Genomic DNA, 26922 nt, shown 5'->3' on the forward strand with positions numbered 1-26922 from the left:
AGAGACTGGAAAACGGTCTCTGTAATGCCTTGGAGCCCCCTGAGCGCTCTAGTACCTGTGCTCGGGTGGTAGTCGCTGCTCAAGGTAACTGTCTTATCCAGGGCTGAGGCTTAATGCAGTTGGAGCATCTTCCCCATAAGGGATTGTCTGTTAATAAAAACATGAGCATTTAAGAGAGGGATCTCATTTGCTATCTTGTGTCTGGGCTTAAGCCAGGTTGGCTGGTGAATTACGTACCACCTTTTCTGTTCAAATAAAAGTAGTATCCTTTATTTAGCTCCTTTTATACGCAGACCTGCAGAAATCACAGTTTTGAGACAAGCACTGGAAAGAGTAAATGGGACGTTGCCTGAAGTTCCTTTTCTTGAGAAAAATGCTCTGGAGCACCTCGCCTGTGCTGGGTTTGTGGTGTTGCCTGGGAGCTCAGTCCAGGCCTGTTTTCTTGCTCCCCACCTTCCCTTTGAGACCGTTGCTCTGTGGCCTAGTGGGGAATTACTGCAGATAACGTAGAAATCGTTACACAATACTTCTATAATTCTCTATATGCCTGTGATATATTAACAGAAAGAGAGTTCTCTTAAGGATGTATACTGAAGAAGGAAAATATTCCCTTGTGATAAGGGAAGCCTCCCTTCTAAGACAAGAGGGAAATGGAATATCGCGTGGGGAATTTCAGCCTTGTGACTCCTGTGCTGTTCCTGCGTTCGCCCTGCGAGCGATCTGCTTACAAGATGCTGATTTTTTTTTTTTCCCCCCTTCTTCTCTTGTTCTTAATAAGCAACCGCTGCTGGCCTGTCGTGTCCAAAGTGAGTTCCCTGTGAGAAATTCACTGCCCGCAGCAGAGTTTGGCTCACAGCCTTTCTATAGCCCAAGAGTATTTGCTGGCTGGTTGGCAAAATCCTTGAGATACCAGTGAGCATGTGACTGTAGGTTATAACTGAAAGCTGTCTCATTTGGATTATGCTGCGCAGGCCTTACAAAACCTCACTGCCCAAGTCGTGGAAAGGCTGCAAAAAGTTATTCAAGGCTATTCTGATGGGAGTTAAAGTTTAACTTGCAGAGAGGACGCCTCTCTCCTAAACTGTTGCCGTTTTCTCTGGTTTCGGGGCCTCATTTGCTTCACTAGGTGCTGTGAAAAGCAGCACTTCTGTATATCACGGGAATTTTCTTTAGACGTGTATAAAATGACAGCTGTGGTATTAACTTGTACTGAGCTCGTTTACGTAACGAGGAACGGACGCTGCTTTATCTCGGTTCAGTAGCCAACCCTTGGAAGCCTGCGTTTCTCGGCGCTTCCCCTCGCCGCCTTGGCGAAAAGCTGCGGTCAGCAGGAAAGGTGGAGCCTCGGCGCGGGTTTTCCTGCCGAGCCCGGCGGGCTGCGGCGCGTCGCCCCAGCCCGGCCGCGGCTGCGCCCCGTGATGCCGCCGTGACTCACCCTCGTCTCCGCGCCGGGCCAATGGCGCCGCGCTGCTTCTCGTCACGGCCGCCTATGGGCGAGCGCCGAGACGTCTGACGTGGCTCAGCGGCTGGGAGGGCTCAGCCGGGATTTCGGAAAGTCGGGGCCCTCTGCGTCAGGCCCGGCCGTCCTGAGTAATCGGGGCAGAATTCAGGGCTGCCCTCGCTTGTCGAGAGGAGCCTTCCCGTGCTCCCGGCATAGCCTTCCCGCAGGTCAAGCGCTTGCCCTCGCGGTAGGCAGAGTGAACGCAAATACGGGCTGGTCAAGATGTCTCAGATCAGCCCACCTCCCCCCTCTGTGCCCCTTGTCCTCCCAGAGAGGGGTTTGACTGCCACTTGTGTGGGGATGGAGTTAGGAAATGTTCGTTGGGGGGGGGGATGGGTAGCAACGGTTAAATCCGTGCAGAAGGCGCTAATGCGTTGCTTGCGTGATAATTAAGCGCAGAGTTTGGTTGGGAGGGGGAATATCCTTATTGGCCTTGTGGCAGCGTGGCTCGTTTCATGTCAGCCTCAGACTGTAAGAAGCTGCCATTTACCTCCTTCCCCGGCCCCGCATAGGAAAATGAAGTAAAAACGGCGCAGCGTGGCACGTGCTGGGAATCTGTTTCTGCTTGTCTTCTGCTTAAAGCCTTCTTTGGGGGTGTACTGGGGAGGCCTCATGCTGTTACAAAGATACAATGCTTTGTTTCTCCCCCCGGTAGGTTTCCCCATGTCCGTGACGTGTTGGCCGAGGCTCTGCGGCTCCTCTCCGCCCTCGGAGCGGCCAGTCGCTGCCCTCTGGACTCCGTGATCCCCGACGGGCGTCATGAGCATTGCAATCCCTCTGGGAGTCACCACACCAGATACGTCCTACTCCGACATGGCTGCAGGATCGGAGTGAGTGCTGCCCTGTGGAGGAGGGGAGGGCGTCTGAGTGCGGCTGCAGGGTCGATGCGTGTGCTGCTCTGCTTAGCAGACAGGGTGTGCCGGCCCGCTGGCTGTATGAGTGTAGAGACAGGCTCTGAACGCTTAATAAATGCAGGATTACGGAATTGGGTAAGTTGGAGACAGGCAAAAGGGGAATTCCAGAAATATGAAGCACTTAGCTCTGATGTTTGTATGAGCTTGGCTAGTGTGTCTGCATGTGTGAGTGCAGACAATTGTGCGTTTTCTGGACCCATGTTTGAAGCTGACTGGACACAAGCCAGCTCCTTTTCAAAAACTTATATGAGGGATCAGTATGCTGAGCCTCCCTTGCAGCAGAGCTTATTAGCTCAGACTCGGTGCCATGCTTACATGATTGTCTGACTTCTGGACCAACTTGGAGCTTGGCCAGAGATGTATGACAGCATCTGCCTGTATGGAGACCACGTGTGTTGTTCCTGCCCCTTGAGCAGGTTCCAAGAAGAGCGCCTTGTTGGGCAATCCCTTAAGGCCTTGTTACAGATGCCCCTTTTACAGGATTGTCACTACGGTGCTATCTCTGTACTTTGCGAGGGGGGTGCTTTCCATTTCTTTTAAAAGACTGCCTTGCAGGAGTCAGGTAATGTTTCAGAACCTGAAAATACTACCTTGTGATCTCTTAAAAGCCTTGCTAATACAGTATCAACTGAGTGCTTTGTTGTTGTTGGGGTGGGGGGGGCAAGAGGGAGAGCTGAAGTGATTTCTGAGGGCTTCTGCCTCTTGCTTTCCTGCATCTGTCTTTGAAATATGGACTGTACTATCTCTTTTAAAAAAAGCATATTTGGGGAGGAGGGTTTCCCATGTAAAATTTGAAGGTACTTCCTGTGCAAATGCCTGCATGTCAGTTTGATCAGAGTAGAACAGGCAATGCTCCACACTAATTTTGAGCTATATAAGCAGCAGGCTAGGGTGTGAATCATTGCTTTTCCCTTCCATCTTGCCTTGATTCTATGCAATCAAACTCCCTGCAAGGTTTCCTAATGCTTCTTTTTGCCTGTCTTCACACTGGCCCTGTTCTAGGCCTCCTTTTCTCTGTGATGCTTCATTCCATCAAAGAGTCCGTATTTTAATGTCGTTTTTTAAGTGAGGAGTCAGTCTGATAAGCCACTGATCAGCAGTGGGTATCTGGTCCTTTACTTTTTAAGGTTTAACATTTGGTATTTCTTGTCACTATGCTTCTCCCAGCACTTTAAAGACTCAATTTCTGGGAATTAAGCTATTTATGACAGGAAAAAGAGTGGTCGTTCTGTTCATGTTCAATGTACTTTGTCTTCAGAGTTGAGCAAGATAGAGAGGAGAGACAGACGTATCTACACACATCAGTTGTTGCATTTAAATATCAAAAAGACTGTCTATACACCTTCTGAAAAGCTGTTTCCCTCCCGGTTGTAAGAAATGCATAGGTCCAACTTGAGGCTAGGCTGGAGTGCTTTCTAAAAAGGTGTTTGAGGATTTCTGAATTGACTTCTCTGTCTATTTTTCTAAAAATTGAGAAAGCCAAGACTTTATTCCCTAGCTTTCCGTTGTTGCACTGTTGCTTCACTGCTGAAGCGTCCTTCATGAGTATATTCAAAGTTAAGGTTATCCTCCACTTGTCCCTTGAAATTCTGCAAGTCTGATGCATGAAGTCTGGTATCCTGGTTTCTTGTCTGTTATAAGGCATTGATTTCAAAGATGTATGTCATTAAGGCAGTGGAAGGGTGAATGGGAAACTAGCTTGCCCTCTCTTCAGGCTGAGCTTTAACATCTTCCCCTGCCCGCTGATGCAGAGGGGAGCTGAAAACGCTGAAAGACGTTTGTGTTTTATGATCTCTAAGGGTGCTCTGGAGGCTGCAGAGTGTTTGCTGTGTTAAATCTGACTCTGCATATTGGAAACTGTTGAAGCTCCTTGCAGGATTGCAGGGTTTTCTGTGCTGATGAGGAAGCATGGGCCCCCCCCAGTGGTGTTGTCCCTGGACACTGTTGCACCATCAATCTTGAAGTTTTATTGTTTGTACTTATGGCAGCATTACTAGTATTCTAGGTTTACTGTTGAGAATATGGGGTGACCTGGGCAGAGGACAGACCTGCAGCTTAGGCTGTTCAGGCTCTTTTCCTTCTAATGTTGTTTCTAAAACTGAGATTAAACCTGAACGGATTTAACTCTATACCAATCTAGATATCCTAAAGGACTGTTGTGAAGATCCAGCAAGGCTGGATTATATAGCAAGCTCCACACTGTGTCTTTATTAAGAGATATATCCTCTGGGAAGTATCACCGCCTGTATCTTCTGCTCCTAACAGTTTAGGTGACGGTAGCTACATTGAAAACCAGCTGAATTTACGATGCCATCTGCCCAAATTTTGGGCTGCGAATATGGGATTTCGATAGATTAAAAGCCTGCTAGTTTTTGCAGTTCCCTGTGCAATACGTTATTGTGCCTTGATGACCAAAAGACAGGTCCCCCTTACTCCAGATAAGTCAGAATCTTGGAAAGTCAGTATGTTAGTGTAGGTCAGGTTCAGTGGCAGGGTGGGGCAAATCTCAGTGCAGCAGAGACTTCAAGAGCTGAATAGGAAGTCCGAAGGGCACAGAGGTTACTTTTCCTGGGTGGTGCCCAAATGCTACCCCACGCGTGACGGCTGGGCACTAGTGCTCTGGAGCTCTGCCTGTGTCATGCTGGCAATGGGCCCCTGAGAGTCCTGCACGATCTCGTCAGAGAAGCAGAATTCCAAGGTAAAGTTTTCTTTTCCTTTATTTTTTTTTTTCCTGCTTGTTTCAGCTCCATGCTATAATTTTGATGCAGACTTCAGCTGTGGACTTTACTCTGTAATACTGTGTCCTGATACAGGCCCTACTTCTATACGTGCAGAGGTTAGCTGACTTCCATCTGCCTGTGGAAAGTTCTTAATAGAGAGTGTGTTTCCCTGCTAGTATTTTATCCGTAGCCTCATTATCTACTATTCCCTGCACTGGACTGCAGCTGTTCTTTCTCTGAGTAGGGTTTCTGCAGCCTTCTACTAATAGCAAGATATACCTTTCATTTTGGGCTGGTTTTTTTCACCACCATGTGGTAGAAGAGTGCATTGTATCTCATCAGCAACAGTTTTCCTGTTCAGTGCATTGTACGCTGTATTGCCTATAGAAAGCCCAGAGCAAATCTGAATTGTCTATGGCCACTATCTGTCCAAGTCAGGAGTTTCATTTGCTCTTTGTAACAGGACTCTCCAACTCCTGCTAGTTGTTGTCAGGATAGCTGCAGCTTTCATAAAGACTTTATCACAGGACATTCATCTTGGCTAACAATTAGTATCTGAGGGAGAGAGAAACAGGCACAGATGCAGAAAGCTACTTAGCTTTCTGAAAAAAAGCTGTTGTGGAAATAACATGGCAGTAGTATTCAGTCCAGCGAGTTCAAGATTAAGTTGGCTGGATTCAGATGTGAATGCTGAACTATACTCAACTTCACTAGCTGTAATGAAACTGGGTTTCTTACTTGGTTCTTACTCTCTTTTTTTTTTTTTTTTTTAAAACTTCTCAGACTGAGACCTAGTTTAATGTGACAGGAGTTATCTAGGGTGGCCCTTCCTCACTTGCTTGTCCTCTGTTGAAAGTAGGTTCATCCTGTATATCCAACTTCTGCACATATGATGCCTGGTGAAGTGCATAATATACCTTGATTTCATGAAGTTTCTTCGTTTTGAGCTCACAAGTTTTATAGGAAGGAGCAGTGAAATATTGGCAATGGAAGATGATGTTGTATTGATGGGTTTTACTTCTGGCCCTTTCTGCAGCCCAGAGTCTGTGGAAGCTAGTCCAGCTGTCAGTGAGAAGAATGTGTACTCCAGCCACGGCTATGGGGCCACCCAGAAACACAGCTATCGCGGGCTGCCTTACGCAGTGAGTACTCTCTCTGCAGTGAATCAGCTCTTTATTGTTTGCTCTACTCGCTTCCTTGTTCCATAGTTCCTTCCTCATTACGCCTTAGGAGTTTTTATTGGCTTATATATTAGGGAATACGTGTGGCTGAGTTGTGCCATACGTATTGTGTCTTGTGTATTTATTATTTGTGACCCTTTGTGTGCTCTGTAGCAAGCTTTATTAGTGTTCTAGGTGATAGATTCTTAACTGAATGAAGTATATGAATGAGGTATGAATATATATGAATATGTAATATTTTCCTGATATTTTTATGCCCTATTTGATTTATTGTACACTATTTATACTAGTTTCAGCCGTGTAGATTTTTATATTGGTAACATAACTATGAGAAATGAGGGGAAAGTCGGGGAGAGTGAGAGCGTGGTTTGAAACTATGGGATTGGCAGGATGTCATCTCAGACGATTGGCATTTTAACAGTTAACGTTGAAATAGTCTAGTTGCTTTCCTAGGTTTTGTGTTTCATTCACTGATGCAGAGGAGAACCATTCGCATTTCTCAGATCTATTGCTTTACCTTTGTGGTAGATTGAGGAATTCAGGCTGTTGTTTTACACTGATTGTTAAATAAGCTGGGGACTGTGGATTTGGGACCTCTATTTCCAGGTGTCTTGTCTCCATGTTACAAGTAGTACTACAAATACTCATTTTCAGGATCATAATTATGGTGCCCCTCCTCCTCCAACGCCGCCAGCCTCTCCTCCTGTCCAGACCATTATACCTCGTGCAGAACTGAATGGCCTGCACTCACCTGATGAGGAGAACTCCGGGGACAGTGAGAGCTCCTCAGAAGGAGAATCAATTCCCACTTGGTGCCATTGCAGTGTCTCCCAAGATGGTTTCCTCCTCAAGTGTGAAAAGTGCAGGTCAGTTTTGGTGCAGTGCGGATCCGGACTGCTGCTCGTGTTGACTTCTAATGCCGAACTGTCACGTTTGGGCTGCGGGATGGACTTCCTTTTGCTAACTGGAGCGTTCTTTCCAGTGCTTTACCTAGTATTGACCCTCCTCCTTTGCGTTGTCAGCCTGACAAGTGTTGGTGGCACCAGGAGTGGAGATGAGGATGTTAAATCGATGTTCTTATCATCCTGGGCCCCACTGAGGGCACGCATCTTGTGACATCCTGTTGAATTTCAAGTGACTTTACTCCTACAAACCAGCTTCAATTGTGCATTCTCGTTTGGCAGAGGAATGAGCAGGGGGAAGGTGATCAGACTCCGCCGCCGGAAGCAGGACAACGTGTCAGGTGAGTTTGAAGCTGTAGTTCTGATAATGGTGATTTTCATTTCTTTCTGCAAGGCCTCGCTGTCTTTTGGCTGCTGTAATCATCCTGTTGTGATCAGTGCCCTCTAATGTTCTTTTCTTCTCGACCATCGGGATTTTCTCCTCTCCTTCCCCCTCACCCCAGTCAGCCTTGGAGCAGAGCAGATTATCTTGTGAGCAGAAAAGTGAAACGTACATGCCATTCAGTGAGATATCAGAAGTTTAGGAGTCCTGCTCCCAGTTTGGGAGGGAGAACTGAGGTGGTATCATTTTCTCAGGGAAGAGCTATGCAGAGCCATCAAGCCATCTTGATGAAAATGGACATGGAGTAAGCTGTTCTCTAGGGGACAGAGAATCAAGTTGCTAATGAAGCACTCTTCTCTGTAGGTGGGGACAGCAGTGCAACTGAGAGCTGGGATGAAGAACTGTCTCCCTCTACGGTGCTGTACACAGCCACGCAGCACACCCCTACAAGCATCACTCTGACTGTCAACCGTGTCCGTAGAAGCAAACCTAAGAAGAGGAAGAGGAGTACAGAAAAAGCTCGCACTGCTCCAAAGGCCAAAAAGATCAAGGTATGTGAAATGAGATGAGGTTGCTACAGTTCAGCACAAAGGCTATGCAAAGTGTTGAGAACAGGCTGGCCCTTGAGGGCCTTTTAGGAAATAGGCAAGAAGCTTTTGTCCTACTGAGCATTGCTCTTTCTGGGGTCATAACATGACTCTTTATTTTTGTGAACTTCTAGAGCATATAGCTGTTAGTTTATGAATTACTTTTCTGGTACTCCACACTTATTTCTTGGCACTGTTTGCTTATGCTCAGGGGCTTTGATTCACTTACCTTCTCCCTCCTGCTGTATTAGGATTTGGGGAAATAACTCTTGGAGTCTGTTTGCTTATGGCAAAGGGGAATCTGAATAGAATGGAATATGAAGGGAACAGGGCAGTTCTTAGTGGGTTACATTAGAGATCTGGCCAGCAGTGCTTCTTGGTGCTGTTCTTCAGTGACAGAGCTAGTACCTGCATGGGGAATCACGCAGGTAGTGATGAACATCTGAGGGATGACTCTAATTTCTTGATTGTGAGGATTTGGGGACGGAAATGGTTTTGGATTGCTCATGTTGGAATGCAAATGGAAGCAGCTGGTTCTCTTCTGTCTGCGCTAGCTTTACCATGGTTTTCCCCAGGTTAAGCTTCCCTGAAGTTCTTCTGGTAGGCGCAGAGATTCGTGTTGATTAAATACAAGATTGGGAACAGGAGCCATGTGAGCTCTTTAGCGTGTGCTGGGTTTTTCTTTTGTTTTATTCTTTATGCAGCAGCTCAATTCAGTTGCTGGCCTTTTCTTCTATCAAAGTGGGATTAGTTGGGTGAGTTTTGGTGTTGATTTTTATAAAAAGTATAAAGCAGGCTTTCTCAGTTCAGAAATCCTGGCTGTCACCCTTTTTTGCAGCTTCCACTGGATTTGCATTGTGGAGTCTTTTTGTTCAAGTCCATTGCTTCTTGTTTAGGCTTTTCTGTTGTTTTTGCCATCTGTTATTAAGAGTTGATCTGTTGGGGTAAGATCCAGTGTGGTTTTGGGGCTCTTCGTTCTGAGTAAAGGTTATATAACACTTTTTTCTCCCCTCCCCCCCCCCTTCTTTCTCCTCCTTGTTCTGGGGACAGGCCTTTCGAGAGGGCTCACGAAAGTCTCTGAGGATGAAGGTGAGTGGAACTGAAAAGCCTCTGTGATGATGGTGTGTTTTTCCTGTAGCTTCCTGCCTTTCTTGGTTTGCTTGGAGAATCTGATTGTGGTACCAGCCTTAGAATAATCCTGAGCCTTATCATGCACCACTATTCAAAAGGGTGTCACACGAATTACCCCCTGAACCTTGCTTTTACTTTAGATGGCTCATCGCTTTCTGTAAGGCAGATATCATCCTGTTCCAAGAGATGAGACTGATTCATGATAGCTGGGAGTGGAGTGTTTGATGTAAGAACGCAGAACTGGTTGTGGCCGCTCTCTTGTGGGGTCAGTTATTGTTTGATTACATCGAAGATGTTTTAAGCTTAGGCATTTATGTCAGCACAAATTTAACGTTGGATTCCTGAACTATATTGCCTTGTTCCTCTCCACATCCTCTTACCTCCTCCAACCCATCCCTGGTATTTATTTCTGTTTTTTTTTTTTTTTAACAATATTGGTGGGTGTGGCTATCTGACAGAAAGATTTAACAAAAGGCGGGGGCTTAATTTTGGACCTAAATATGTCCTAGAGACATAAAAGTTGCCTTAAAGTTCAGACTCTATTCCATCTGGCCTCAGTATTGTAGCTGACAGTGGTTGCTAGCAGGTGGGTCAGAGGAAATGGCACAATTCTGTGGTGTGTCTGTATGTGCCTACCTCCATAGTACCTAAGTGCCTTGAGAGGGTAAAGATGCCTGAAAACTCATATGGTTTTTAATATATGTGATGAAAATAATTGTTTCTCAGTGATTCTTGTTAATAAAATGTGTCACACATTCTCAGTCTTTTATGAGCCCTGTTAAGTTATTGACCTCTGGAACATCTTTTGTTGAATTTCTTGAATTACTTATCAAGTAAACAATGAAGTTTAGAATTGTTTTTACCAGCTTCTTTCTTCCCCTCCCTTACCAGATTGGATTATCTGCCATTACCTTCTCTCCTTTACATTGCTTAGGACTTGCAGTTCTAACCTGCTCAGTATTATCCTATGCCTGTACTTTGCTCTGGCTGCTTTTCATCTGCCCATTCCGTTTCTATGTACTACTGATCAACATTTGCCCAGAATGTTGTCAGGATCAGAATTCCTGCATGTGTTTGGGTACCAGTCACTCACACAAGCAATACTCTAATAAAAGATAAAAATGTAGTGAGTGAATGCATGCAATAAGTGGCAGAGAAGAGAGGACAAGATAGCAATGCTGTGGTTGTCCCATTCTGTACTCAGTGATGAACACAGCTGCAGTGTTCCAAACCAAAGAAAGAGACTTTATTTTGTGTTTTGCTTTTTTTTTTTCTTTTAAGTTTTCCTCTTTCATAGACTACCTAGCTCTGCATTTTTATCAACCAGGTTCTTGTGCTTATTGTTAATATTTTCCTTTTATCCCTTTATTGAGTCTAAGGGAAATAAGAGGATGGTAAGGAATAGCAGATGGGAACAAACAGTAGTTAAGGGACGTGAGGCGAGGACAACAATCTGTCTTTAAAGACTGGAGAAGAAATTGCATCTTGTTCCACTTGTTTCCACGCCTCCTTCTGTGTATCTCTATGTAGGATAGCCCGGAGACATGTCTAATACTTTCATCTGTTGTGACCCTAGACTAGACAGTGTTCCTGTTCCCTTGCGTATTTTGGGATCGGTCTCTGCAAAGACTCAGATACAATCAGCATCAGTTAGTGCTGTGTTGGACATGAGTGTGTTGATTGTAGGACAAGCTTGCATGAGGTTTATTTGCCTTTGTGTGTTCTCTTCTTTTGCTTTTTCAATCTGCTTAATCATGCTACCAAAGCATCTTAAAAAGAATTTCTAATTTTCCAGTATGTAATAGTGCCAAGCACCAACTTGTAAGAGGTCTTAATCCTGCCCAGAGTTCTCCATAAATTTCTGAGTAGCACTTTTGTACAATATTCTGGAGAATGGAGTTCTGAGAATGGTGTCCTCATAACCAGTGCTTTCTTAGGTTGGAATAGATTAGCGTTTTCTGCAGCAGATGCACATGCTCAGAGTGGTGTGGATGATTTTTCCCCACTGTATGCTAGCCATTCACCCTTTTCTATTCGGTGCAGAATTCCCCTTCTGAAGCACATGCCTTGGATGAAAACACAGCTGAAGGGTGGGAGAATCGAATACGTCTCTGGACAGACCAATATGAAGAAGCCTTTACTAACCAGTACAGCGCTGATGTGCAGAACCTGTTGGAACGTCATCTAAACGCTAATAAAGAATATGTGGGCAAAACTGCTATGCTAGACACAATCAACAAAACAGAGTTGGCCTGCAATAATACTGTTATTGGGTCCCAGATGCAGGTAAGAACCGATGTGGCAGAAGTAGGGTAGGTCAAGTCCTCTGGCTTCTAGGCGTAAGGTGTGGGCGAACAAGAATATCGTAGCTGGTAATGGCATCATTTCAAATCCCAGAGACTGGTAAGGGTAGGTTTGATATGAAAGAAGTGGGAGAGATACCAGGGGCAAGGCGTGAGACCTTCTTTGGCTATACATTCAGAAATACTTGTATTAAATCAAATCAGTGTTGCTAAGCTAGGGATATTTTGTACCTTTCCATGATACAAATCACAGGTAATTTGCCATATGTGCTTTTGGTGCCTGAATGGCTTGGGGCAGAACCAGATCCATCACTTCCTGGAAATAGGAAGCTTCCTGCTTTTCAGCTGAGGGTTTTTCTCTCCCCTTTTTTTCTGGCTAATGTTGTGTGCAAAGCTATTTTAAAGAAACCTTTCAACCTTATTCCAGATTTTTGGATGAGTATTTGGACTGGTAATTTTCAACTATTCCAGGATGACAACTGATTTTATGGAGACTGCCTCCCCAGTTCTTTCCCTTCTGAGATGTTCAGTGATTGGTATTTTACCAGCTTCAGGCTGTGCATGTAGACTGGGACAAACAGGAAAAGAATGCGTGTGTGTGTGTGTGTTTGGGGTGTTGTCGGCCCTTTCCTCACCTGATGTTTCATCTGCTCATGCTTTATTGAATAGAGAGCAGAATTCCCACTCTTTTCAGCCTAGGCTTTGTGCTTTATCCCTTGAATGGGGGTAGGTGAAACTACAAAATGATGGGCTCCAAAACATGTGTGTGGCACCTCTTCCGTAGAAGGGGAACAGAGTCAGAAATCTAAATATCAGATGGGAGTTTGTGCTTGAATCACTCCTGTTTGTATCAGCTGACTCACCTCTCTGACGTTCCTGTGCTCCCTTTTTCCCCCCTCTGCTTTCGTATAGACGAAGCAGACCAGGCAGAGCACAGAGCCAGTAAAAGAGGCTGCAGAAAGGGGGCTTCAGACCCAATTTCCTTCCTCCATTTCCTCTGTTTCTGGAATAATCTTTGTTTATATTTCTCTTTAAGACTTCTGTGGATAAAAACTTTTACATGGCTATGAGTAGCCTTCTAAGATGGGGCAACCATGGGGAAATACAGGAGGGGGACATTTTTTACTTCTCTGAAGACTCTTAATTTTTTCTGAATCTAGATTTGTGTGCCTTCTACCTCTTTAACATGAGTTTTGGGACAAGCCCTGAAATAAGTAATAAAACAGATGCCGTTTTCTTTCCTCACCCTCCCAGAGACAACAGGGACAGATCATTATAAAAGACACCGTACGCAAATGCACTTACTGCTTTTGTCATGCTTTCTGCTCTCTCCCTTTCCTGTACAGATACAGACTTTCCCATAGGGAGAGAGTGGCCAGCATACCAAATCAGAAAAATCCAAATGTGATTATGTTCCAAAGAAACAAAAAGAATCAAAAGTTGCAAAACGACTTAGCGAGCTGCAGTTATTCGAAACAAGCTGTAGTTAGATATCTATCGTTTCACGTGCTGAGAGAGTATAACAGAGGCTTGGTGGCTTTGTAGCACCTCTCGGATATTGAGGAAGTATCGGGTGACTGTCCCAGGCTGCCACTTGCCAGCCCTTATGTCCTTGTTTTCTCTGCTCAGCAGTTTGCTGTGGAGTGTTGAGAGGGGGATAGCTGGCAGAGATATGGAATGACCAGCAGGGAGTATGTGGTCTTTCATCCTATACTTTATATTTTTCTTCCACTTCTTTGTCTCATATCTGTTACATAAAGCGAGAAGGATTTTCATTTTGCCCCAGTCACTGTTTAGCTAGGTATCATTACTGAATATAAAAATAGCGTTTCAGGGCGGTGAGGAACTGGCTGCTGTAAACCAAAAGGAAGTTTTGGAGGGTAGCGGTGTCAATATAGAGAAAGCAGCCGTATGTATGAGAAGGGTATCATTACTGCCCTATTTGGCTATGGAAACTCTGGAGGGGAGGAGAAAGGAATAAAAATAAAATGTCGTATATGCCCTGCATACTTTCACAACTGATTCAGCTTGGGTAGACAATGATTCAAGTGTAGTCCCTGTATTCTTAAGGAGAAATACAAAAAGGGGGGAGGGAGGAGGAAGACCTAAAAGCTTCCTCAGAACTGAGGGAAGGGTAGGGGAAGGTGAGTTTAAGAAGCTTCATGTGGGATGTGGGATTTTGATCACTGGAATATTTGGATAAACCAATTCTCAGCTGCCCTAATGATGCAAGGGGAAACTTGTGAAAACCTGAAGCTGTTTAATGTAATGAGTAAAATCAGCTTAGTTCTTGCTACTGCCAGAAGCTTGGCGAATTGAAAGCCATGAAGTACTTTGCTGCTGCTTGTTGCCAAACCAACCCGGGGTCAGTAGCTACCCTCTGCCTCTGATTATTGCTGACTTGAGCTCACACCCCTGACTGATTTCACGTTCTGAAGTGAAAAGCAAAAGTGCTTTTATAAAATAAAGCCGCTGAGTATTATGCAGGTATTGCTGTGCAAGAGTATCAGAACAGCTTTGACGAGTCAGCAATCCGTAGTCTGACATGAATAAAATCGTTTGTTCATTTCACACGTGAAAGCATGGCAGCTAATCCTCTTCATATTTCTAAATTTGGAGAACTAAAAACAAGTTGAGCCAGGATCTTATCAGAAATGCTATCAGATCATTCCTGTTTTACCAACCTTAGATAATTGTTAAGTTTTACAAATGTAGAGATTCCTTTATGGGTTTTCTCCTTTCACCACCCCACTTTCTCCCCTGTGTTCCCAAAGTTGCTTTCCAGAGTTAGAGGAACGGTAATAGGGATAATAAATGGGGGGGGGGGGGGGGAATCACTTCCCTTCTTAGGTAATGTGTCTGGTCAGAGAAGATAATCTGGTTCACAGAAAATAATCCAGCTGGAGACATACAGTTCCTTGAGCATGAGCACAAACGCAGGCAAATAGTAAAAGGTCAGTCATGGGCCAGAAGTGAGAATGAGTGCTGCCCCATGTGAACCCGCATCTCTGAAAGATACGAAGAAAACGTGATAGAGTGGTAGAGTGATTGAGGTTGGAAGGAGCCACTAGCTGTCATCTGGTCCAACCTCCCTGCTTAGGGCCAGCTTAGATAAAGACCTGATCAAAACAGAAAACAAGTGGTAGTACAGAAACAAATAAAATGATCCTACTGGAAATAGGGTAAGATTTCTGATTTCTCACACCTGTGCCTCAGTCCCACTGTATATCTGCTAACTTCAGATGTTCCCTCCTTATCTCCTCGTGCCAGACATGCCAACAAATGTAGTTCCACCTGTTTATTCTCTGTTACCGCAATTAGATCGTGTAAAGCATGTCCACTGATCTTAAAATAATTTGGCCAGAGAAAACTACTTCTGTCCGAGGCAGTGCAAGCCCATCTTATTCTAGAGTTCACTCATGTGTCATGGGGTTGATGATCAAAAATCAGGGCTAGGAGTGTGGCTGCTTGGCCCAGAAATAACTTGATCCTTTCGTGCGAGTTCAGTGGGCTTCTGTGGACTTGGGAGATGCTCTGAGATCCTGTCGGGACCTGAGAGAGAGGAGATGAACAACCTTCTGCAAGGCTGTTCGAAGTCTCTACTATGCACATTCAGGTTTTTCCGATTGTCTGAGGATAGAATGCTATGAAAATGGTGGCTGGAGGTGTACCCTGTAGGCATGATGTAGCACTGGATGTATGTCTGAGAGGAGGTCTGGAATAGCACGACCATTACTCACGTCTGCATAGGTTTCAAGTGAATATTTTGATAAAGCTATTTTTATCCTGGACCTGAGAGAGAAAAGTCAACAAATAGGTCTGTCTTTACTGGCTGATCTAAGGTCTGCAGTATGTCATCTTAAAACAATGAAAGTATTCTTCCTCCGAAAGAGGTTTATTCAGAGCATGTGCAAAAATGTTACAAAAGAGAAGGATAAAGTCTGTGGTTCAATTCTTTCAACGCAGTGAATACATTGGGTTTCACTTGGTTTCCAGGGTGGAGTGCTGCCTTAAGGCATTAGTTTTATTTTTCACGAGGGAGCTTAGAAAGTCATCGTTCTGTCATTGTCCAGATTGAGCCCCTCCTTAAGCTAATGTGACTCTTATCCATTTGAGCAGACAGCCCAGTACAGTTTCTAAGCAGAGCAGAATTTTATCAGGAAAAACTGGGAGCTTTCTTTTAACAAATCTTATATTTTACTTCTAATTTAGATAGATGATGGTCCTTATTACTGAAGTAAGAATACTTTGCCTAAATTCACTGTGGAAAAGTATCAGAATCTGCCCCTTAAGAACAGCATGCTTAGGAAAGCAGGCACAGCTCTTATGGTAAGGCAGTCAGCCATCATTACATAATTTTGCAGATTTCCCTAGTTTTCACTTGCAGAGATGTTCAACCTGCTCAAAACAAAGTAGTTTTCTCGCTCTGGGGAGAAGTCTTTTCTGTGCCTTAGTGCTTATAATAGTCCCTCCGTTATTCAGTAAAGCACTTCTTCCTTGGATGTCTGTGCTTAAATGTTGTGGTTTCCTACTGTCAGGGCATGTTCATGTGAAAATGAAAATCTATTTTATTGGATCTGTGTACTGGAACGCGATGAAGATTCAGCAAACTGTCAATAGTTACCTGAAAAATGTTTCTTCGCTTTTTTAAAAAAAAAAAAAATCCACAGCATTAGTTGAGCAGGAAGATGAAGAGAAGATTCTGGATGGCAATAGATATCAACAGCTCAAGTCTTTGGCATGTTAGGTAGAATTTACAAGCTCTTCCTTCTGCAGAGGATGGTGTTTTTTCTCTGAATGTGTGACAACCCCCTATTTAGGGGAAATTCAAGTTATTCTGGCTGCAGAAGTGACTGTAATTGCAGAGCAGTTCCCTATTAGCAGCAACTGATGGGTCTGGTTATGCCTCCAAGGTGCGAGACTTAAAATACTTGGTCTAATAGATTGGAGGCTTACCGTTAAAGGAAAGGAATACATATTATTTTGTGGGTTTTTTTTTTCCAGTTAATATTATCAAGATCATTGTTTATTCCGTAACATTTCAGCAATTGTCGATACATTCACCTGGCCAGAATTTCCAGGTGCTGTTACTAGATGAATTTTTCTTTTTATGTAGGTAAAATACTCTTCATGAAACGATGGCCTAGGCCTTTGGTCTAAGTCCTCATATTGTGCTCTGGTTTTTGTTACAGCTGCAGCTGGGAAGAGTGACTCGGGTTCAGAAGCACCGGAAGATCCTGAGGGCAGCAAGAGACTTGGCACTCGATACCCTTATAATTGAGTATCGAGGGAAGGTTATGTTACGACAGCAATTCGAGGTCAATGGGCATTTCTTCAAAAAGTAAGAGTACTATGAAGTGACTAGTATGAGAGCATCGTGGCACAGAGAGACTAGTGTCTCTGTGGGATAAAGCACACTGACAGGGCCCTTGTTGGCTGTGCCATCCACAGAAATGTGAAACCAAGTACGCAACATCAGCTTGATGCTCTGTTTATGGACGAAAACCTTCTTAAGTAGATGTGTTAGACTGATTGTGGAAGTGCATAAGCCTTCAGAGCAATAGTACTGATAGAAGCACCGTTTCCAGTAAAGTGAGGGATACCTGTTATAGATGCCATGGGAACTGGGTATTTTGGGATTGAGGTGTTTTGTTACTTCTCCAGGCCATACCCATTTGTGCTGTTCTACTCCAAGTTTAATGGCGTTGAAATGTGTGTTGATGCCCGCACCTTTGGTAACGATGCCAGGTTCATCAGGCGTTCCTGCACTCCAAATGCAGAGGTAAATTCTCGCTTCGTTGTCACTGTAATTATGGATACATGTTTTACATATGTTTAGTGTATTCTCTTGTTATGAATATTAAGCTTAAAATACTGCAGATGGCATAAATTCTCTGCATTTCTTGCTCATTTGGTGATATATAGTTGGAAGATGAGATCAAAAAAGTTTGGGAACATGAATTTTTCTTGAAGGGTAACCTTTTTTTTTTTTTTTTTTTAAATAGCTTTCCTCTGGCTACAGAATGGTAGTTAGGGTAAGCAGGTAGTACTAAGTGTAAGTGGAAAAGCACAGGATGAGAGAGACTGGTGAAGCAGGCTTTTTCTCTATGCACAATTTAAGATAATTATTCATGTAATAGATGAGAGAGATTTTGCAGACGGAGGCTTCCCCCTTGGAAATAAGAAGCGCAACTGGTGGAGATGTTAGTTTCTCTCTGCTTTGTTTAACAAGGTTCGTCATGTGATTGCTGATGGGATGATCCACCTGTGTATCTATGCTGTTGCCACCATTGCCAAGGACACAGAGGTTACCATCGCCTTTGACTATGAGTACAACATCTGGTGAGTCCTTCACCTCGCCCAGGAGCTCTCCACTGCCCTCCTGGACTGGACATCTTCCTCCAGCCCTTTCCTCGCATTCTACATTTTGCTCCGTTTTCTACTGAATTGCATTTTCCGGCTATTGTGTCCAGTTCTGCTGGCATGTTCTACAATAGAGGCCATAAGGTAGCCTGCTGTCCTTGCTTTGGCACGTGGTGAGATGTTTAGTAGGAGTTGCATTGAATGTCTCTGTGTAAGGGTTGAGAAATGGAGAGTGACGTGAATTATGTTTGTGTTTTGGAGCAGCAACTATAAAGTGGACTGTGCGTGTCACAAGGGGAACCGGAATTGCCCTGTGCAGAAACGTGGCCCAAATGCTGCGGAACACCTACCTCCGCCTGTTTTAGGCACACTGATTGGGGCAGAAACACGCCGTCGAAAAGCCCGTCGAAAGGAACTAGAAATGGAACAGCAGGGCGTTGCATCGGATGAGAACAGCAATCAACAAACCGAGGAAGTTCCAGAGGGACCAGCAGCGGTCAGCGACAGTGAGGTAAATTCCTTGACGCTTCGTCAAGTATTTTTTGTCATTCAGTGGTGTGGAATCTGATTTACGCGGCAGTGTTGTCTCCAAGGCAAAAATTGCAAGCAGGCCTTCTTTAAAACTTTGGCACTGAGATTGCTATAAAAGCACTATAAAAGCAGCTTCAGGTTTTGTTTGCCTTACTAAATCTGGGCTCCTCTTTCAGGTGGCAGATAAAGAGGAGAAACAAGAAGGGGAGAAAGAAGAGTCTGTAGATGAACAGGGAGCCTTGGTCCACAACCGACGGGCAAGTACCTGTCTCAGTCTGGGTATCATTCCCCTTAGGACTTGCTTTGTGCAGTGACCAGCAGGTCCAGTTGGTTATTTCAGCGCAAGTTGGTTTGTTCCAGCGCAAGTTCCAGCTCTTAATGGTCTCTCTTAATTTGTTAAAACCAGGCTGTTCTGATATCACAGGATATTTGTTAGAGTACTGCAAATTAGAAGATTCAAGACAGATTTGTTGCCCAGCTGAAAGGATTAATGCTTACTTTCAGGGCTATTCTACAACTTAAAACATACCATTAACAAGATAGTCAACACCAGATTTAGAGAAAAGTAGTTGCACCCTTCTTCTGCTTCTTCAGTGCCCTTCCTTTTTGCCAGCCCAGGGATTTATGGAGCCATATGATGAATCAAAACTTGAAACTGATCTTAGTTAAAACTAACCTATTTTGCTGACTGGGTTAGGTTGGTTAACCTTTATCTGTTCCCTCTGTGGGTTCACTAAATGATTATGCAAACATGTTGGCATGAGGATGGCAAAAGTTGATTAGATGGGTAGACCACCAACAGCAAGGTTGGCACAAGTCTGCTGAAAGTATCCATGGAGCTATATTCTTTATTAGGAAATCCCTTTGTGCTTCCAAATCTTTGTCATTATAATCAGTATTCTGGATAAAAATGTTTCTTAGCGCTCTTGGATCTTTGATCACACAATCCCTTCTCTGCCTTCTTCTGTACTGAGTAGAATTAGTTGGGGTTTTTATTCCTCCAGCATTTTAGGTGTTCTTTAATCCTGTCATTAAATAATTCTTTTCTGCATTTTCCAAGAAGAGCTGTAATCTCTTGTGCCTTCTATGGCATCTGGGATTGCTCACTGGATTAGGATATTTTATGCATGTGAATGCAGGTGTTCTGAGCTCTTCTCAGTGCATTGAGGTTTAAAAGGAAGGCTGGGGGTGGGGGGGGTGGGGGGGCAGGGCAATGAATAAAAAGTGCTCCTTTCCTCTACCAGGCAACAAATGTATCAGAGCTCAGAATTCCCTGTCCTCTTTGTTCGTCAAATACCTTAACTACCCCTCTTCCTCAGATCAAAGAGACTGGTCTTGCATGAGCAAACTTTCTGAGCCGTGGTTTAAATAAGGTTAAGATAGTGTAGCAAATTGCGGAGTTGATGGCCATCCATAAAGAGTGTACAGCAGCCCTTTTCTAATCTTAACAGAGCTATCCTTGGAGTATCCTGTTTTTTTTTTCAGAAGGGGCAAGATAAAACAGTTGGCTTCTGTTGGAATTTGAATAAAAAGTCTCCATCAGACTGGCCTTAAGACTGGAGGGAAGATTTTATTTTTAATGCAGGGAAGCTGGTCTCTTTCTGGGACGGTATAATTCAAGAAATCTTTTCTCCCAATAAGGTGTTAGTTTTATTTGAACCTGTGAGCCCTGTTCCTGTGCATGTTTCACCAGTTAATCTCCTTTAATGAGATTGTTTTCTATACTTGGCACCACGTAAATACCTGTATTTATAGTTTTCCTCTTGTCTCTAAAATTGATTTTTTTTGTGTGTGTGTATTGAATATCCTTTGAACAGAAAAATGTAAAAGCCAGGCTGCTGTGACTGAGTACTGCTCTATGATTCAAGATACTTTCTCCTCCATGGCACTTCTCAGCATGCACCTGCCCCCACCTCTTAAAATTCACTCGATTCAGCCTGTTTGTCAGTCACTGCTGCGTTATTGTACAGGACCTTTTTGTATACATAATGACCAATTATCTTGATACTACCAGGTGATAAGATTTCCTATCCTTTCTGTTTACATAATAAATACCTTCTTTTTGCCTCCGTACTCTCTCATGTTGTTCTGTTTTTCTTATCCACTACGTAAGCTGCTTGGACAAGAGCTTTTATTTTTGAGCTGTGTGATCTCCTGACATCAGGAAAGGAATGAATCTGGATCATTTTAGTCAGTTTGCGTGGTGTGTTATACTTAATGCAAATTACTGATTCACTTACTTCTGTTGCCTTTGGCTTATGTTTACCTCTAATGCTTGGTCATTAGTGAATGGCTCCATTTGTTTCCAGATCGTCTCTTCACTCTATTCTTTGTCTTATGTGTTTTAATTCTTCAAAAATATGCATTTCCTTATGGCTATTTCATGAATATAGCTCAGTAGTATCTAAGTACTCTTACTTAAGAACAAAGTCTAGTTATTCTAGTTATTCTATGAACGTGTTATTATGCTGCTGGCATTCTGGGGAATTTGCCATCTTGAAAAATGCAAATATTGGGGGAGGAGGGGGGAGCCCTGCTTTTCTGTCCCATTTCTGGCTCTTGTGTCATTGCTATTTGGAAGTTGTGTCCTAACTGTGGTGTCAGATTTCTCCCTCCTGTGCTGTGTCCTGTATCTGTTCTTGTATCCTTCTCTCTGTTTGCATAATTTGCAGTACTGACTTAAGCTTACTCTTATGTTTCCTAGTCCCGAGAAGATAGGAAGGTAGAAGCCATCATGCATATGTTTGAAAACTTGGAAAAGAGAAAGAGGAGACGAGAGCAACCGTCAGACCGGAACAGTACCGATGCTGAACTCAACATCAATGCTGAGGCTCCTGAGCCGGAGGAAATAAAAACGGAGACTCCTGAAACTGAAGATGGAAGTTCAACACTTAGTGCTGCTGTGCCAAACGTTTCTAACAGTAACACCAGTACTGGGGTGAACACACGACGGTCTTCCCAATTAGTGGTAAGATGAAGAAAGGACTGTTCCATAGCTTGCACCAAACCCATGTGCAGCCTATCTGATCATAGGTCAGGTTGGGAAGGACCTCAGGAAGTCTCTAGTCCATCTTGCTCTAGGCAGGGTCAGCTCTGTAGTCAGACCTCAGAGCTTTTTGGTGAAGAAGTTTTCCCTTATATCCAGTCTGAGTGTCCTGTTTCTACTTAGGTACGTTGACTCTTGTCCTTCCACCATGCACCAGAGTGAACAGCCAGGCTGCGTTTTCTCTGGATGATCTTTTGAACGCTGGAAGGCTGCTATTAGGTCTCCCCAAGTCTTCTCTTCTCCAAGTTGAGCGAGCCCAGGTCCCTCAGCCAGTGGGCCCCCTGTAGTGGTGTGAGAGACGAGATCATCTCTTGCGAACTGATGTGATCTTAAGTTGGCTGTATGCCTACCGGGATTGAGGAAATTATTTGCTTTTTCTTTGTGTGTGTGTGGTGTGGGGGCGGATCTTGAGACCAAGATTGTTCTGAATGTTCTGGTTGACCATTTAACATTACAGCAGACTGGAGAAAAAGAAAATGTGCTAGTCTTCTAGAAGGGTCCCCACGCCCTATTATAAGCCAATACAAATAGGGCCCAACCAGCTTGTGCGGGCCAGATAATATATAAATCTCAGGCCTTGTTGTTGTATATAGGCAAAGGGAAGACTCTTAGAGGTGCTCGGACTTATGACAGTTTATGTTGTAGGATGCTGTCCCAGAAAAAACAGTTACTAAGCCTGCTCCAGCAAAACCCTCTAGGCCTCGACCGAAAAGTCGCTTTTCTCGGTATCGGACCAGTTCAGCACAAAGACTGAGACGGCAGAAGCAAGCCAATTCCCAGCAAGCTGAACTCGCACAGGCTGTCCCAGAGGAAGGAAGCACTGCCAGCTTGGTAACTGCAACAGATGTCAGCAATGTAGAAGGTCCTGGAGAAGGCAAACAGTTAGCTGGATCTGACCCAACTGTTATCCTGGCTGCAGGATCTCAGTCTAATCGGGCCACAGTAAAGTACCCCAAAACTAAAAAGGTAACTATCAAGTGCTTAAGCTGGGGAGAGGAAAAAGAGGTTTTATGTGGCCTTTGGCGGGGAAAAACTGGCTCAGGGAAAAAGATCTTCATTATGCTTGCAATGATATGACTTTACCTTTATTGTATCACTTGCCTCATTGTGGCTAAGAGCCCTCATCATGAGTCAAAATCAAGCTGTCCAGCACTGTACAAAGATTGAAAACAAAATTTAGGTGGTCTATACCACAAATCTACATAGGATTAAACATAGATATGAGCAGGATGGTACAGGTGCAATAGACAAAGTGTCACTGTTGGGCCCAGCAAGGGTGGGCTGGAAAGAGGCAAATGATGCATCTTTGTAGTGGGGAGAAAGCTACTTCAAGCATGAGGGGCCCTGCGGGAGAAGGGCTGGAGGGACTTGGAAATATCAGGAACTGGATGATGGAGACTGAACACTGTGTAAGGGAGGCAGAAACAACTGTCTCGGCAGTGGATGTCAAGAGCAGTGGGCGGCTTGGGAGGTGGCTAAGAAAGGCCTTGGTGAGGAGAACAAGTGTTTCTGTTGTTCTTTCTGTTGTTCCTGCTGGAGAACAAGGTAGACATTAGAAAGACTGGAAGAGCTGATGTGCCTGTGCACCATGAGCTAGGAAGAGCTCTTGGCAGCAGCATGCAAGTGGTTGTTACAGCTGCATCAGGTGGAGTAGCAATCATTTAAAGACTAGATGCTGATAGCCTGGGCAAGACTGCTGATGGTCTGGCTTTGGGGTCCAAAAGAAAGGCTAATGTCTTAAAACAGGTTGAAGGGCCTTGGAGAGAGGTCTGAAGTGAAGGCGACTTTCAGATTATTGGCCTGAGTGGCGATGCCAGAATTCGGGTGATGTTCACAGTAAGGAAGAAAGCTAGGTGCAGCTGAAGAAAAAGTTGGGAGGGGTCTTGTAGGCATCCTGAGCTTGAGATAGTACCCACTCATCTATGAGATATTGGACAATTTTAGGAGAAAAAAATTATAGGAAAAGGCTTTACACAAGAGAGGAGGAATACTATCTCAGCAAATTTTCTACTTATTTCCCATATCTTAAGAGCAAGGAGAAAAGACTGTCAACCAAGAAAGCTGTCTTAGATGGAGAAGTGAAAAGGTGCAGTGAAAATTGCTTAAAACAACAACAACAAAACTAGAAATAACTAGGGTGTGGCATCTTGTAAAGGACAGTAAAACAAAGGTTCTCTTGGGTTCATTAACAAGAGATCAAGGAGAGAAAAGTGGAGCCATTATGTAAGAAGGATTAGATGGAATTTAAAAATACATTGTGTGCCATAAAAATGTGTTGGATGTGGGAATCGTGGAAGCCTCTTTTGGGGATGAGGGTGTGGGTGGGTTTTTTGTTTTGTTTGTTTGTTTGTTTTTTTAATGGCACAGCACATCCTGGGCATAAATAAGCTAGCCATTCATACATTTAGGCTTGCAATTAGAAACTGGTTTAGAACAAGGTGATCAAGTTCAGGGAGAACCTTCTAATAAGATTAATGGAAGCACAAAACCGAGCTACTTGTATAAACTAGATGCTGTACATGCAAATAAATGAGAATTGGGGTTGATGCAAAAAGTCCTGGCTGCGTTCCCTCTTGTTGAGGAGCAAAGAGGTCTTAGCATGCAGGCTGACCTCGGCATTGTTTCCCCATATGCCATTGTGCCATGTTGCCTTTCTTCACAATTGCTAGTTACATTGGTGTTTTTTTTTCTTCTTCAGTATCTTGTTACTGAATGGCTGAATGACAAGGCAGAAAAGCAGGAGTGTCCCATTGAATGCCCTCTGCGCATTACTACGGACCCAACAGTTTTGGCAACAACCCTAAACATGTTGCCAGGTCTCATCCACTCCCCACTAATTTGTACCACACCTAAACACTACATTCGTTTTGGTTCACCTTTCAACCCTGAGAGACGTCGAAGGCCGTTTCTGTTGGATGGAATTTACAGCTCCTGTAAAAAGGTATGTTTGTTTATGCCTACCTTTTAGGGGCTTTGTACTCATCGTGATGTCACTGGCATCCTTGTAAAGCTGTTGTATCGTATTTGAGCCTATTTCTATGTATTCCTGCTGAGATGGCGCTGATACATTGATGCAGTCATTGGAGTGCATTTTTAATCCTCTTTTCTACTTTCACAATCAGAGGATGGTTGGTAACGCGGGGGCAGTACTGTGTTGCAAAACACCTCAAGAATACAGTGCCTCAATCATGGTCCATCGTCTTTTGGACGATGTTTATATTTTACCTTTATTATTTAGCAAAGCTCGGAGTTTGCCTGTTTGCAAGAGCAAGCTCGCAGCTCTGCATTGGACTATAGACTGTCTATCCACAGCAGATATTTGTTGCCCTGCAGCAAGCCTGAACTGACAGCCCAGCTGAGGACTTTATTCCTCTCCCGAGATGGTATGTGGCCAGTAAATATTAGCATTTACCTATCAGCAGGGAAACAGCAGTTCAGGTTAGTTTGGTATATAGAATTTCTGTCAGAATCCGTCTTGCCTATCACCCGTCAGTTTTGCTCAAAGGCACTTCCTGGTTCTTGTTCCTGGTCCTTTCTGATCTCCCGGTCTTGGTAACTTTCAAAGCCAGGTCCAAATTGGTTTCAAAGGCCAATGTGAAACCAATGTGGTTTCAAAGAATCCACATCCTGGATTCTTTGCCTTCTTTCAAGGGAAATTTTTTCAGAAAGAAGTTGTGGCCCTTGCTGTTCCCACCTTCAGCTAAGTTGTCATGCACTAACCTGCACCTATGAGAAGAAGCTACGGTCTCTCTTGGGTATTTCCTTCATAGGTACAGCTTTTAGTAGTTCATCTGTACTCATATGTGACCAAAATCCTGTTTGTTCCCATATGTATGGGCCATCTCCCCACTCATCTATAAGCTGAGAATTGCAAGGCTCATGCCGCTTTTTTGAACACTTAAGTGTCCTCAAGCCTCAGGGAACAGAGAAGCATCCAGACTGGAACTGGCAGATTTATTCCTAGTTCCCTGCTTGCTGCACTTGCTGCACAACTAGCCAAGAAGTTCCCAGTTCAATGAGAATTGTTATCATGCAGCCAGTGACAAGGACTGCATGTGGACCCGGTGTCATGCATTCACAGAAAAGTCTTGAGGATATCTAATCTATTTTCTATTCATGTAATGCCTGCAGTTTGTTCACCCTCTTATTTAAGCTCTTTGGGGATAGAGGTTATAGCAGTCTTAATCTCAGTTGGAAAAGATGAAGTCTATTATTATCCTTTCCATTATGGAACTGAGAGATTATTCCTTTTCTTCAGAAACAATCTTTTACTGTTGAAAATTTACTATGTTCCCTGTCACCCCCATCTTCCAGCCTTTTCCTACCTTTGCCTATTTTTCTAGTCCTCTGATAATTCTCATTGCTGGTTCTATGGACGACTTCCTTCTGGTCCTCGTTTTTCTTGAAGTCCAGTGTCCAAAACTGGATGTCGTGTTGTAGCTGGGGCATTTTCAGTGCTGAATAAAGCAGAAGTTGTAGCTTGTACCCTCTTTTTTTTATATCCCAGGATGATGATTGAAATCCTCCCCCCCTCGCCTCAGTGAGTTGATTTAAACTCGTGTTCGGTTCATGGCTTTTTAAGAACAACTCATTAGTTTTCTAGCCTGTATTTTCACAAGTACTTGTTCCTGACTTAGTGTGGTACTTTTTTTCCAATCCTTGCTGTTTTTTCCTATCAATTTCCTAGTTTGCCAAGAATTTTGAAAACTGTCTTCCAGTGTGTTTTAGTTTATCTCAGCTTGGTGTCGTCTAAGAACTTAAGCATGCTGCCTGTTGTGTCATCTAAATAATTAATAAAATATTGAAAGGTTCTGTGCCCAGAACAGATGTTGCAGATAGTCATTTGATTTATCTCCACTTCTGAAAGTAAATCATCAATAACAGTTCTAATGAGGGTTTTCATCAACTTTGTAGGAGTTGCCCAGCTTTCTCATGAAAGTGACCGCTTGGTAGCCTTCAGTGTTTTCATCAATGCTACAAGCAGTTTGGATGCTGACTGGAGATGTCCTGCGGGAGAAGGCTGACTTTGACATGTTTAGGATGTTTTGGGAAACTGTCGCAGGGAAGACCACCTTTTCCGCTAGCTGAGGTCTAGAAATACCCCAGAGCTTGACAGCCCTATTCTTTCAAGACCTGATTTTTCTGTCTTTTCTGCTTCTGACTACTCAGTCAAAGCTTGATTTGTAAAGGCTGTTGAAATAGATCCCGTGTCATGTTTTCTTGGCTTGCCAGCATGCTTCTTGTTAAACTATTAAGGACTGTGCCAAAAAAAAAAAACCCAGCTGATGTTCTCAGCTTGTGTCCAAAGCATGCCAATATCTGAAACCTTGCAAGGAAATGGAACTGTGTAGCCTGCTCACA

General features: G+C 43.8%; 1 protein-coding gene across 8 annotated transcripts in view; it reads left to right on the forward strand.

Annotated features, from left to right (window-relative positions):
* Positions 1-26922, forward strand: part of SETD5 (SET domain containing 5) — a 74619-nt gene that overhangs the window by 25070 nt on the left and 22627 nt on the right. For 4 of the 8 annotated variants that reach the window (XR_011134532.1, XR_011134531.1, XM_068907359.1 and 1 more), the window contains exons 2-16: positions 2157-2331; positions 6172-6277; positions 6971-7182; positions 7501-7559; positions 7964-8151; positions 9238-9276; positions 11362-11604; positions 16814-16962; positions 17286-17403; positions 17854-17963; positions 18246-18495; positions 18692-18772; positions 21220-21483; positions 22207-22527; positions 24260-24502. Coding sequence is in view for 6 of the 8 variants with exons in the window: in XM_068907359.1 (XP_068763460.1) it covers positions 2261-2331; positions 6172-6277; positions 6971-7182; positions 7501-7559; positions 7964-8151; positions 9238-9276; positions 11362-11604; positions 16814-16962; positions 17286-17403; positions 17854-17963; positions 18246-18495; positions 18692-18772; positions 21220-21483; positions 22207-22527; positions 24260-24502 (2454 nt within the window). In the remaining 2 variants the exon portion in view is untranslated. Of the gene's footprint in view, positions 1-1559; positions 1689-2156; positions 2332-6171; positions 6278-6970; positions 7183-7500; positions 7560-7963; positions 8152-9237; positions 9277-11361; positions 11605-16813; positions 16963-17285; positions 17404-17853; positions 17964-18245; positions 18496-18691; positions 18773-21219; positions 21484-22206; positions 22528-24259; positions 24503-26922 lie in introns of those variants that run through there. The other 4 variants (XM_068907363.1, XM_068907365.1, XM_068907360.1 and 1 more) reach the window with 3 other exon arrangements.

The sequence above is a fragment of the Struthio camelus genome, chromosome 14, assembly GCF_040807025.1.
Source record: "Struthio camelus isolate bStrCam1 chromosome 14, bStrCam1.hap1, whole genome shotgun sequence".
Classification (NCBI taxonomy): domain Eukaryota; kingdom Metazoa; phylum Chordata; class Aves; order Struthioniformes; family Struthionidae; genus Struthio; species Struthio camelus.